A 14,597-nucleotide genomic window follows, 5' to 3' on the forward strand; every position below is an offset into this window, starting at 1 on the left:
CAAAACTATTATGCACCGTTCTTTGCTGGTAAATACATAATGCCAACCAATGACTACAGAGTAGCTTGTCGTCTGTCGTGCCCACCACCAATCATTTCATCATTTGCCAATCAATATATCGTCCAGACCGAGCCATGCTAGAGTGCCGTATCGGGAAGCTAATTTTCCGCGTAAGTTATCCGACGTTTCTCGTCGTTCTCATGCAGGTTTTCTTTACCCAAGCCACTCAGTCTTCTCTTATATATTGCAAAAAAGGATTCTTCTGCTCCTATGCTTATCTTTAGTGACACTCCGATTTCAAGGCAAAATGATATATCTCTTTTGGGGATTACCCTGACTTCTAATCTCTCTTGGCACAAGCACATTACAAATATTGCTTCCTCTGCATCTAAAAAACTTGGTTTTCTCTTTCGCTCTCGGTGTTACTTTTCTTCCAAGCAGCTGCTCACTCTGTATGAATCGCAAATCTGCTCTTCCATGGAATATTGTTCCCACATCTGGGGTGGTGCCCCCACAACCTCTATCAGGTTTCTTGATTCCATTCAGAAGAGGGCAGTTAGGTTAATTAATGATTCATCTCTAACAGAGTCTCTCCACTCGCTGTCTCATAGACGTACTGTTTCTGCTGCATGCCTCTTCTACAGATACTTTCATGGGTACTGTTCTTCTGAATTGGCTTCTATAATTCCCGCTCTCTCTTTCAAAACAGTCCGAACACGTGCCGCCACCAGCCAACATCCATTTACTGTCCAACTTCAAACTCACAGAACCAACTTTTCATTTTCCTCATTTATTCATTCAACTGCCGTTTTCTGGAACAACCTTCCTTCATACGTATTTCCTGAAAATTACAGTGTACAGAAGTTCAAGTCCAATATCAACAAATATCTTCTTTCGTCTTCTCAACCTCCAACCCAAGCACGGTACTAAGTAATATAGGTTCTAATACCTCTCGTGTTTGGGGTTAACATAAAAAAAAAAAAAAAAATGAAAAAAGACAGCAATGGGTGAGATGTATTCAGTATATAAGAGAGAGAGAGAGAGAGAGAGAGAGAGATTTGTCAAGGTCATCAATACAGGAATTAATGTATTCAGCATATAAGAGGGATTTGTAAAGGTCATCAACCGAGAAATTAGGAAAGAACTAGTGTGCTATTAGGGCTGTCTATACTTGCAACTAATGATTTTATTTCATCCACTGGACTTTGTGCATCATGGCCTTAGTTGTCCATGCACCACAAAAACCAAACCACTCATTTCATCCATGTAAAAAATGAATTAAATAATAATAATAAAAAAAAAAAACCAAATTAGAAGAAAAAGAATATCAGTGTGACAAAGAAAATTCTCTGCAAAATATATGCAATTTATTTTAAAGTGGAAGTAATCAGTGATTAATTAGGACAAGTGAAATAAGAAGCAAATGAGGAAACCAATATTGGGGTTCATTAAAGTTGGACTTAGAAGATTGGATAGAGAAATAGATTTTATAAAGACCATATTAAAAAAATAGTTGAATTAAATCACTTCCTATAAGCTTTCTTGAGACAATCATTAGAACCAAGTTACTCTGACATTACAATGGAAATTTCAATTCACCATATCATTAAAAAAAAGTACAGGATATGCAAATCATGATATATAAAACAATAAGAATTTTCTGTTACTTCACAAAAATGACAAGTGGAATTTTTCGATTATTTTAAAAGTTGATAGTTCATTAATATAATTTAGAAGTTATGTATTGAATCTCAATTCAATTTGTAAATAACTACAGTAAAATTTCACTTGAACAGACAATGTGGGGATAAGGCCTGTCTTTTAAATTCAAAAGAAATGCATGTGGGCAGTTACTAGAGGGGTGACAGTGTCACATTTCCCAGGAACCAGGTGTCCCAGGAATTCTGTCCTTTCAGTGTAAAGGATGCACACTTGAAGAAAATGTCAAGTTTACCAGGGTGGTTTTCTGATGCTGCTTCTGAATGCTTATCTCTTTGAGAATCCTTGGATACTGATAAGGCTGCATTTCAGAGCCTGATGAATAACCACTGATGTTTATGACCATCTCTTCTTCATCCATGTTACCTTCTTCAACGGTACCAATAATAACAACATCAATGATTTCTTCCTTGGTGAGAATTTGGCTTCTATTCACTTAACAACGTTGCACCAGATTCACCAGCCTTCAACATCTTATGGTAGTCAATGGTGTTGAAGTCCAAATCCACAACGATGTCATAAAGTGGTGTGAAGTTTTATCCAACCAACAGCTGTTCCTTTAGCGATGAATGTATCAATGGTAAACTGTTTCAGCTTTTCCTTGCTCTTACAAATATCAAAAATTGTTTGATTTTTTTTCATTTTTCATTTTTTTCAATTAACTTAAGTTTATCAAAAACACTCAAATTTACACACTTTCTTTTCCCACCACCCTCTTTAAATGCCACTCTGAATAAGAAAAATGCAATTACAAAGTTTTGGCTTACAGTGCCTTGTGGTAACTACAGTACTATAAAACTTTACATATCTCATTAATGATACTGACTGCATTACATTATTGTAAGCCAGGTTCATATGATAGCAAAATTTCTTTTGTTCATGAGTTTCCTTGTATACCAGTCACTTCCCCAGCTCATATGAATTTTCGCTTGTTTACAGTTTGTTCATAAGAGCAGGTACAGAATTTCAATAGGAATAAAAGAGAACAAAAATGCTTCGTACAATATTTTAGTTTATCTATCTGATAAATCGATACTGTAACTGATGATAAATACTATCAGACTAAGGCAGTCATGTCACTGAGTCTCATAAGGATGAAAAGCTAGATGCTGTCAGTTGGTTCCAAAATCTGTTGAAAGTTTTTATTTATTGTATGTTCCTATTTTTATTCTATTGCTATGTTCACTCATAGATACAGTAACCTATTCTGAAGGTACTCCTTTGGTTTTTAACAGATTTCTGCCTAAGTTAGCAGTGAAAAGAAAAGTTTGTAATGGTAAAGGTAATGATACAAATAATAACACTATTTATTTGGCTTTTGTTATCACCTGGAAATTAAGTGATTGTGGCAAAAGGTTCTACAACCTTTTGCCACAACCAATTAAATTCCATTCTTTTTCATATAGACAAGTATTTTTTTTTTTTTAAATGCACAGGTAAGGATCTGAATCTGTAGAAAATACTGATTTACAATTTACTTAACAAGAAATAATGCTAAAAATTTCAAAAATAAAAGGATAACTTTTTTTTATACTGGTGCAAAAAATAATATTTAAAAGTAAATAGGGTATAATTTTGAGATAAAAAGATTTCTGTGCTTACCAACACCTACTGTGACATAAGCTGGCTCTTCTATACAGCACCGCCTAAACACAGGATACATTGGATCACTCTGATCTCCCAAAATTTGGATTATCTTATCACAGTTTACTGGAGGTGGCAGTTGTGATATTGTGCTTAGTCTGCATAGTGAGCTAGCTACAGGATGTTGGGGAATGTTGATTCTTCTGTAGCTATAGTAGAATATGGTATAAAATCATTAAATACTGAAAATAATGACTTGTTATCAAAATAATAATAATAAAAAAAAATTCAATTACTTAAAATATTACAAATTAATTAATTCTGGACTTACTACAGATCTGAAGAATAAAAATTTAGTCTTATACGTTATACTAATACATATTTGTTGTATCAAATTATATGGACATTCTGAAATCCTTTTTCTTACTTAAAAGAATTTAGGAATTACATAAAGGCTTTCACAAGTACATATTTTACTAATACTGAACTCAATGTATTTTTACAAATACGCTAAACCGATTGTAAATTACAAAAAATAAAACACTATTCCATAAAGATACATACTTGTTGCAATGTATATAATGATTTCCTTCAGTAACAGAATGTACATCAACTGCAGTCTTCCTATCATCTTCACAAGGTGCCACCTCAACATTGCACAGTTTTATCTGGTCTTCACTAACCTCAGCCATGTTAATACTAATATAAAATTTGTTTAAGAAACCTGTTAAATATGTGAAGGCCACTAAATGAATATTAGAAATAATTCATTATGGGAACAAAAAATATCAAACAACTTATAATAAAGCAAAGAGCATTTGGTACTATTAGATGTAGCAAGCTATTATGGGAAAATTAGAATCTGGCCTCTTGATTTTGTCTTTTAAGCTATAACAAACACTGCATAGATCAGCAATAGCAAATCAATAGTGTAATGTACCACAAGAAGCATGAACAGAAAGAGCACAAATCTATTCTCAAATAAAAATACCTTTTGAGGAGAAATTTATTGTTGTAAAATAAAAAGTATTTTTTTATTTGAAGAGAAATTTGTTTTGTTTTATCAACACATCTGTGAAAATGGTTAAGTGTAATTGTGCACAAAATTATGCACCAACAAAGTTTTTATTATCTACCTTCAAGTAGCTGTTATCCTACTAATTTTTGTTAGTTTTTCTCTATGGCACATAAATTGTTTTTTGTTTCAACTTATTTTTGGTATGCAGGCTGGAAAAGGTTTGACATTACTGGCATAAACAATAAGAGATGCTACTATTCTTCATACCATTCTACTTTTTTTTCTACAAAATCATACCATTCTACTTTTCTTCATAGAAAAACAACTGATTTAACAAAAATAGGATTATACACCACGTATTGCAACCTCCTCTCAGGTGATGCTCTTCAGCATTAGAAGCACTAAAGATCCTTTCTTCTCAAACTCTTCCTTTACTCCATTTGGTTCCTCCATACTTACCCCCTCCTTTCATCAGTAATCAAAATTTATCAAATAGCAGAACAATGTCAACCATCAGTTCATCCCAGGCGCCTCCAACATCTCACAGTGAGAATAAACTGGCTCTTAGATCATGGGGGGGGGGAATGCTCAGATAATAGCAAAGCTACATCAACCATTAATGCATCCCAGACCTCTTCAACACAGCACTAAACGTGACCCTTGAATCTCTGAAAAAAAAATAAAAGGTCCTATAAATGAAACATCAACATGAATAATTCAACCCCTATTACATCCCAGGCCTTTTAAACATCTCACAGTGCTAAACAAATAGTGGGAGTTTTTTGTTTCACCTTATTCTGGTATGCAGGCTGGAATAGAAAAACAATATAACAAAGTTAGAAAGGTACACCATGCATTGCAGCCTCCTCTCTGGGGAATGTAGCTCTCAGCAAATCAATGAAGACACATAAGCTTCATATTATTTCCATCCAGCAGTGAGTATAGTGTTTTATTGTCAAATCCAATCTCAGTTGAGTCTCAAATTAACAGCTTGCAAACTTTGTCTGATTCAACAGACAATCCATTTAGTAGTGTATACGTGTTTTCAGACAAACTTGGCTTTGGGGCTTTGGCGGGTGCTGCCCTTCTCGGAATGTGTGCAGAGGAGAATGAGATAAGCGAGGAGGGACAAAAGGGTACTCTTACCAAGAAAGACTTCAGTTCTGAAAAATTGCCACATCTGGACTAGGCACCTGTGAGATCTGATTGAGGTGTTTAAGGCTTTGAATGGATTGAGTAAGCCAAATCTATTCAAAGCCCCATTCATTCTTGCTCAAGCACCACACAAAAAGGGACATAATTTAAATTGAGAAAGGATGTTTGCAGGGGAGATGGAGAAATCTGCTTTTGCCAGAGTGTAGTATAAGCTTGCTTCCTTACATCATTTGCCATTACTAATATTATTCTTGTGTTAGCATGCCTTTTAAATATTAGGACTACTGGTGCATATTACAGCACAGCTGAATGATATATTGTAATTAGTAGATTACAATATATCATTCTTTGATGAATGAAATGGCTACAGGCATAGCCACTGAAGGAAATGTCATTTGTACAAGCTGTTAAAGGATGCTCACAAATATGGGCATTAAAAGAAAGTTTTCTAAAATGAATGTTTAATGAAAGGTATATTAATTTACAGTTTATAACAGCTAAACAAGATTTGAACTTTGTTTTCTTAACTCTTGCAATGTCCCTCTTGCCTTCAAGATTGATAATGTATGCAATTGCATTAGATTTCAGGCACTTCTGATTTTTTTCTTAAATTAATTGACTTTTTTCTTTTGTGTGATTAAAAGGACTGAAAAGTAATCAGTTAATTAACTTTCTACCAATTCATTAAAAAGTAAATGTTTTCATTTTTCGATTCAATTGTATAATGACTGGAATTATGTTTACTGTTGCTGCCATAGCTTCTGCTTCACCAGAAAACTGCTTCCCCTTTAATGAATTATTTATCTTGGAAAAAAAATAAAACTAATGTGGTACAATTACAGTGTGTTTGGAAAGATATTCAGAAATTAATGCCATACAATGAGTAGAAGCAACGTTATGTAGTAATTTCCAATTTTTTCTTGACTACAAATCAGGTCTCTTCCATCTAATTGCATCTAAAATGCTTAATGATTTCTAAGTGTACATTGTTTCATTACAATATGACCTGGCATAAATCCATGATAAATTATGCCTTTATAGTCAAAAACCAATTCCAGTTACTTTACCTTTAGATTTTATAATCCTTTATCTTCTTCTGTACTGCTAAAGGAAAAGATTCACAACTGAAACTTTCAAACATCCAATTTAATATATACGTAGGTACACTCACCTCTTTCTTCCTGCTGTATATCACCGTATAAAAGTTTCTGTATATCACTGACAAAACCAAATGATCTGTTTGCAATGCTCAGAGAATTTCATGTCTGACAGTACAAATTCCCACCCCCCAAAAGACCTTTTTTCATTCTCCACTACCTTGAGTTTGATACCACCCAAATGTTATATTATTCTGGGATTATTGCTACCCAGATACAGTACCTTGCATTTATCATTGTTAAACCTCCATTATTGTTTTCCAGTCCACCTGCTTAGTTTATATAGATCCTTTTTAAGTAACACAACCTGATTACTGTCATTAACCACTGTGCCCACCTTTGTATCATCAGCAAACTTAGAAATCGAACTTGAAATAGCTACATCAGTTATCATTAATCAACATTAAACCTCTGTGGAATGCCAATCATGACATTAGTCCATGAAGAGGAGTGGCCATTTACAACCACTTTTTGCCTTCTGCTACTCAACCAACCCTTTACCCAGAGTAGTAAGTTACCCCTAATGCTACACTGCTGCAATCTATACAATAATCTTATGGTACAGTACAGTACAGTATTAAAAAGCTCTACTGAAAGTATATGAGGTAAAAATTATTATTTGGGGAATTAGTGGCATATGATGCAAGGAAGCACACATATATAAATAAAGCTTATAAAAATTATCATTTATAGTATTAGTGGTATATGATGCAAGAAAGCAAGCTTATAAAGAATCAAAAAAAAAAAAAAAAACCTCCCACAAAAACAGCTGGAAGTTTGTTCCAAAAATCAACCACTGAAAGCAAATCTGTGCACATCTATCCTGCAACCATCCTTCTTCAATATGAATTTAAGCTCCCCTCATGTGTGTAGTCTGTGCAATCAATTGGAAGAATATCATCAGCACTGAGCTTGCTCAATCCATTCAAAGCAGTAACACATCAATCAGATCACCTACAGGTGCCTGGTCTCTAGTTGACTAATCTTATTCTCTGCATCCAGTTGTTTGCGACAACTTTATAGTAGCTAATCAAATTGTGAGTCATGATCACCCTTTAATATTTCTTTGTTTCATAAAGGCCATAGATCAAGCTGCTGCTGGCTTGACTTACGACTTTTATGAACTAAATTCAAAAATTACAGGATTGAGGCGGGCAAGACATTTTTGGGCTTTCTTCTCACTACGGCTAAATTATTCAGCTGCTAGCAATGTTTCTTGACAAAAATATGCAGTTTTTCTTCCATTAAATTAGAAGAAAATGTTTCTTAAAATCAGGTGGTTTTTTATCCAAACAGATTAAAAACCCCATGATGCAGATGTGTATTAAGACAGTTAATGTGTTAACAAACCCATTCTGGGATTTCCTTATGACTACATTCTTTTACTAGTGATTCCACTATTTTCTCTGGCACAGAGGTGTAGTACCCACTTTATCCTCTGAACCACTCTTTTGGACAATACATTTGCATATTTCCAATCTGCAGGTACTTCTTCTGAAATTAAGGACACATTATTATGGCCAAAGGTTTAACTACCTCTTTTGCAGCTTCTTTTAATATGTTTGCGTATATTGACTGGAATTTGTGGGTTGGTCACTCACACACTAGTAAGACTTTTGTGGATTTATTGGATGACTGTTTTCTACATCAGCATGTTCGGGAGGCAACTAGAGGGAGTAATAATCTTGATCTGATTATCAGTAGTGATTTTCATGCATTAAGAATCTGCAGATAAAGGAACCACTAGGTGGTAGTGATCACAGTGTGCTGAAATGGGATTTACTCAAAGAGGTAACTACCATCAGGGGTAAAGGGAAGGGTTTTTGCTTTCGTAAAGGCGACTACGGTGGTCTAAGACATTATTTAAATTCCATACGGTGGGACCAACTGATGATGTTACCAACAGCAAATCCAAAATGGGAAGCATTCAAAGAATTAATCTTGGAAGCTACTAGGATTTACACACCAACTAAGAAATACTGTTCAAGGTTTAGGCCTAAATGGATGTCAGATGAACTAATGAGACACATGGCAGAGAAGAAAAATGCATGGGATACATACAAATTAATGGGTGACATGGAAGTTTATGATAGATATAAGCTGGTCTGTAACCAAGTCACAAAGGAGATTAGGTAGGCAAAATGCAGATTATGAGAAATCCTTGACAAAGGATGCAAAGAAAAACAATAAAGAGTTCTTTACCTATGTAAACTCTAGAAGAAAAGGGATGAATCAGATTGGTCCACTGGATATTGATGGTTCAACTGTTGATGATCCTGCTCAGGTGGCTAACAAACTAAATGAGTATTTTGCATCTACATTCATCCATTCAGGGAGGGGAATGTCAGAAGTGAGTTAAACTCTGGCAGTGAGCTAGATGATTTTGTAATAACTGAGAGAAAAGTGGAGGAGAAATTGTTGAAGATAAACATAAAAAAAGGCACCCGGGTTGGATGGGATCTATCCAGTTATATTAAAGGAGGCAGCAAAGGAAGTAAGCTGAGATAATTATGAGAGCTTCTTTGGACTCAGGGGAGGTACCCATGCACTCAAGATGTGCAAATGTGACCCCAATTCACAGAGGAGGATCAAAGGGCGACACAAGTAATTATAGACCTGTTAGTTTAATTTCTGTTCCAGGAAAATTAATGGAGGCACCGATTAAAGAAGCACTGCAGGATCATCTATACAAGACTTCAGTTATAGCTCGGACACAGCATGGTTTTGTTAAGGGAAAGTCTTGCCTGACGAATATTATTGATACTATGATGTGGTCACAAAAAACTGGATGCAGGGAATAACTTTGATATCATATATTTGGATCTTAGAAAGGCTTTTGATACTGTTGCACATGGAAGACTGCTGAACAAATTGGAGCAGAGTGGCATTGGAGACAAATTGCTGCTATGGATAAAGGGATGGTTGAGTGGAAGAAGACAGAGTGGTAATCAATGGACACTGCTCATCGTGGACTAATGTTATTAGTGGAGTCCCTCAGGGTTCAGTGTTGGGTCCATTGTTGTTTTCTGTATTTATAAATGATACTGATGATGGTATATCAGGCTTAATGTCCAAGTTTGCAGATGATACGAAGGTTGGCAAGGTTAAGGACACTAATGACAGTAGACTGCTGCAACAGGATCTAGAAAAGATGAGCAGATGGGCTGAGAGGTGGCAAATGAAGTTTACATTGACAAATGGAAAGTACTACATATGGGAAGCAGTAACCCCAGAGTGGCGTATCAACTCTGTGGTACTACACTGACAGTGGTAAAGAATGAAAAGGACCTGGGGGTAATTGTGTCGGCCGATATGAAGTTTTCTGAGCACTGCAAGAGTAGCTCATAGTGTCTTGTCAATGATATACAGGAATTTTTCTAGCAGGGATAAGCAGGTGATTATCCCCTTGTATAAGGCAATGGTCAGGCCACACCTTGAGTACTGTATACAGGAGGCCTCATTTTAAGAAGTATGTAGAAGGGCAACAAGATTAGTGAATGGAACAAAGGGTTGCTCTTATGAAGAAAGGCTTAAATTTTGCAAATTACAGTGTCTGGAGACTAGGCACCTGTGAGGTGATCTGATTGAGGTGTATAAACCTTGAATGGTTTGAGCATGCTCAATGCTGATGGGATTCTTCCTCTTACTCAGAATAATCACCTGAGAGGGCATAAATTCAAATTGAGGAAAGACAGATGTAGGTATAGATGTGCAGAAGTTTGCCTTTAGCCAGCAGGTAGTTGGTTGGTGGAACAGACTTCCATCCTTTGTTGTGGAAGTTGATAGCCTAAATAAATTTAAGGCTCAGCTGGACAGGTATTTGCAACGAATGGAGTGGTGAAATGGGAGGTTTTTTTTTTTTTTTTTTTTTTGGCTGATGCTGCATAAGCTTGCTTTCTTGCATCATATACCTCTACTAATGCTAATATTTCACAGACAAGTGGATAGATTCTATCAGGCCCTAGTGTGTTGATCAGTTTTTAGCTACAGCAATTTCTCTTTCACCTTACTTTCTGTTATTATAAAATCATTTAACTCCCATTATTTTTGGGATATGCTATCCCAAAAATAATAGCAATAACATTAAGTTGTTATATTCCTCACTTTCTTAGATATTTTAACAAATTCAATCCTGGAACTTTTTTGCTCCAGGTATTATGTATTACTAAATACATTTACTAAAATGTATTTAGTAATACATTTAATAAATGCATTACTAAATATACTAAAAATGCAAATATTTAATATATGAAGTATATACCTAAAGCCACTGGAGCAACCATTTCCCACATTTTGCAAAGTATTAAGTGCATCTTTTATATTTTGCGATGCAAGAAGAGCTCTACAGTAGAAATGAGAAGCTAGAAAAAAAAATAATTTCCCAAATTAAATGTGATGCAAAGAAAGCTATGCAATTAAAATAACAAGAATCATGTTATATAAAACAATAACATTCCTAATACAAACTGATATTCTGTTTTTTTAAATCTCAAAAAGAATTTTCTAGAGTTTATTTATACTGTGGTAATAAGTTTTAATACAGTTTTTATATATATAAATATATTCAAATTTCTGACACAGTGCACCACCACCAATGTCTTTTGTTACAACTACCACAACTCGAGGACTACTAAAGCGATGCTCATGCATATTGAAAGAGCACACTCTAGCGGTTCGAATGGTGTGCTGTTTTTTTAATGTAACATTCACATGCAGACAGGAAAAAGCAGTCCCATTATTTAATTAGCAGGCTTTGGGTTTGGTTTGGGGTTTATTGGCGCATTAGCAACTAAGGCTATAATGCGCCAAATCCAGGTCATGTGTAAAAAATTAAAGTATTCAGTGACCTAGTTAATTAGGCCACCATGTCGAGATATAACATAGATGTTAAAGGTATAAAAGTATATCAGCAAAGCAATAAAAATTCAATTTTAAATACGGGTAAAAAGGCTTACTGATTTTAAAAAGCTAAAAACAGCAGACACATTGTCATTGTCAGATAAAATCTGACTGAGTGTATAAGGCTCAGCCAGATGACTAAAATCGGTAAAATAAAAGTCACGTTCATGTCTAAAACGTGGACACTCGATTAAAATGTGACGTATACTTAAATAGGTGTCACAGTTCTCACACATAGGACAGTCATCTGCCCTCAGCAGAAATGCATGCGTAAGATGACTGTGTCCTATGCGGAGGCGAGCTAGAACAACTTCCTCTCTGCGACTCCTGCGCAGACTAGACTGCCAATGTCGGATTACAGGCTTTATCTGATAAAGCTTGTTTGTGACATGATCATGCCAAGAATTTTGCCATTGGGACAGTAATTTAGCCTGTATTAGCTGCCTGTAGTCTGTATAGGGGACTAACAGGCAGTAAGTGCTGTGGGGTTCTGGTGACCTAGCCGCAGCATCTGCCAGTTCATTTCCCACGATCCCAATGTGGCTTGGAATCCAGCAGAAACGAATGTCGAAAGAACACTCAGACAGAGAGTGTAGCATCTGCTGAATCCGGATCACAAATGGATGAGGATTATACCTCATACTAGATAAAGCCTGCAGTGTACTGAGAGAGTCAGTGTACACCATACACCTTTGATACCTGTGGGTTTTAATATGGTCCAAGGCTAACTCTATAGCATACAACTCGGCTGTATATATGCTGCATTGTTGGGGAATCTTTCCAGATATAGAAAGACCTGGAAAGATAGCAGCAGATCCAACAGACAACTCCGACTTCGAGCCATCAGTGAAGACAGGCAAGAAGTTGGAATATTCGGCCCGGTGGGCAGCGTAGAGTTGGTGGTAGACAGCAGGTGGAGTTACTGACTTATCCCAATTTTTAAGGGAGAAGTCACATGATGGTAAGCGAGCATGCCAGGGTGGAAGTGGTTGCCTTGGTGACTGGGCAACATTGTCTACCATGATGTCGAGCTCTCTTAGCAGCTCTTGGACGCGGATACCAAAAGGCCGGTTGGCAGTCTGACGAGTGTTATATAGGTTTTCCCATCGTGGCTTGAAAACGGATGTCCACGTAGGGTTGTCTGGCAGGGATTTTAATTTAAAAGTATATTTTAAAGACAATTGCTTTCGTCGAAATGACAGTGGTGGTTCAGTTGCTTCAACATATAAACTCTGGACAGGGGATGTTCTAAATGCTCCAGTAGCAATGCGGATGGCTTGGTGGTGAACTGGGTCCAGCCACCTAAGTACGCTATTTCTGGCCGATGCGTACACTTGGGACCCATAGTCTAGTTTAGATCGGACAAGTGCACGATAGAGGCTGAGCAAAGTGGAGCGGTCTGCTCCCCATTTATTGGAGGAAATAGAGCGTAGGAGATCAATTAGCAGGCAGTGTATTTATATCAAATAAAGATTCTGTAACAATACAATTTTCAAAAAATAGTCCATTATGAGTAGCATACAGTTTTTGTGCATAGGTAAAAATGTGAAGATTTCAGTTTGACACCACTTTTTTCAAATTTATAATGTAGCTGCCAACAGAGATTTTGTTCTTTAAATTTTGTTACAAGATGAGATACACAGGAAAGGTGATGCAGAAATTTCATTTTTGAAAAACAATTCTATGTAAGTAATGCAAACTTTTTTCTTATCCAGTGCACAATGGGCGTTTTCTATTTGACACCAGTTTTGGCAATTTATAATGCAGCTGTCAAGTTGTGAATTTACTTGAAATTTTGTTAGCAAATACAATACAAAGAAAGGATGTATAATATTTTCTTTTCAAAACAATTTGTTGTGAGGAGTGCACACTTTCTTTTCTTTACCCATACAAAAAAAATGGTCATTTTTGATACCAGTTTTCAAAAGTTTATAATACAGCTTCCAACGAAGATTTTTCTTGAAATTTTATTACATGATCAATCAGCTCATATCCTCGAAAGGTTCTATAGCGACATCATTTTTGAAAACCAATTCTATGTGAGTAATGTGAACTTTTTTTAAGACAGTGCACAATGTGTTTTCTATTTGACACTAGTTTTGAAATTTGTAATGTGGCTGCTGGGCAGATGAATTTCCTTAAAATTTTGTTAGATGCAATATATGCTGAAGAAAGAACATATAATTTTCCTCTAAAAAAAGTTGTTGTGAAGAGTGTGTGTGCTCTTTTTTTTTATTTGAATACAAAGAAACAGTTACAGTGTAATTTTCATCCCGATATAAACAAGTTGTAGTATGCAGTCACCTTAGCTGAGTGAATCAGCTGAGTTACCATATCTTTGACCATGCTCACAAGTTGGAATAACCCAGCATATAAGGTAGCTTCATTCAGAAGAAAGCCTTAGCAAGATCCTGCACTTTTCTTGTGAGTACTGTAACCAACAGATATTTCTGGAATTTTCAGTAGCAAAATCAGCTTTTTTTTTTTTTAAAGTGGATTGGTAGTTTCAACAGGATGGACAGAGTAGATAAAGAGCATGAAATTGCTAAAATTTGTGCAAGTAATTGCTTACTATATGTTGTAATGTTCTAATAAACTAATTTCCACATGGAAAAGCATCAACATTTTATTTACATTGTTTTCTTATTCAATGTTAAAGTTCATTTGAAGATATTTAATATGATCTAATTTCTGGGGTACATGCTATGAAGTAAGTACCAAAGTAGGTATCACAATGTGCAGTATAACTTGACTTTCATTGAAAAAAAAATTTAGCCAATGCAATAAAATATATTTTATATATAAATTCCAGTAAATAGCCCATTCAATAAGAATACTGTTATTGTAATCATTCCCAATGCCAACTACTCAACTATTTAACTGTGTACAAACTATGATTCAACAAGGAGTATGATTATTCCATTATTGCAGTGATTTTCAACTAGTGCTCCAGATGAAAAATTATATTAATGGAATGAAACAAGTTGTTACTGCCTAAGTGTTCTGTTAAATATTACACCAAAAATCAGCATTTATCTATGTTTATTTTTCTTCGCATGCAAAGA

General features: G+C 35.5%; 1 protein-coding gene across 2 annotated transcripts in view; it reads right to left on the minus strand.

The window, feature by feature from the left end:
* The window catches only part of LOC150078781 (beta-alanyl-dopamine/carcinine hydrolase-like), a 51,903-nt gene that overhangs the window by 7,292 nt on the left and 30,014 nt on the right, over positions 1-14,597 (minus strand). For both annotated transcript variants that reach the window (XM_090383345.1, XM_090383346.1), the window contains exons 7-9: positions 10,895-10,994; positions 3,868-4,002; positions 3,322-3,512 (exon numbers count right to left, since the gene is read on the minus strand). In XM_090383345.1, the coding sequence (XP_090239471.1) occupies positions 3,322-3,512; positions 3,868-4,002; positions 10,895-10,994 (426 nt within the window). The remainder of the gene's footprint in view (positions 1-3,321; positions 3,513-3,867; positions 4,003-10,894; positions 10,995-14,597) is intronic.

The sequence above is a fragment of the Mastigoproctus giganteus genome, chromosome 10 (assembly GCF_048544385.1).
Source record: "Mastigoproctus giganteus isolate SK-2022 chromosome 10, ASM4854438v1, whole genome shotgun sequence".
NCBI lineage: Eukaryota > Metazoa > Arthropoda > Arachnida > Uropygi > Thelyphonidae > Mastigoproctus > Mastigoproctus giganteus.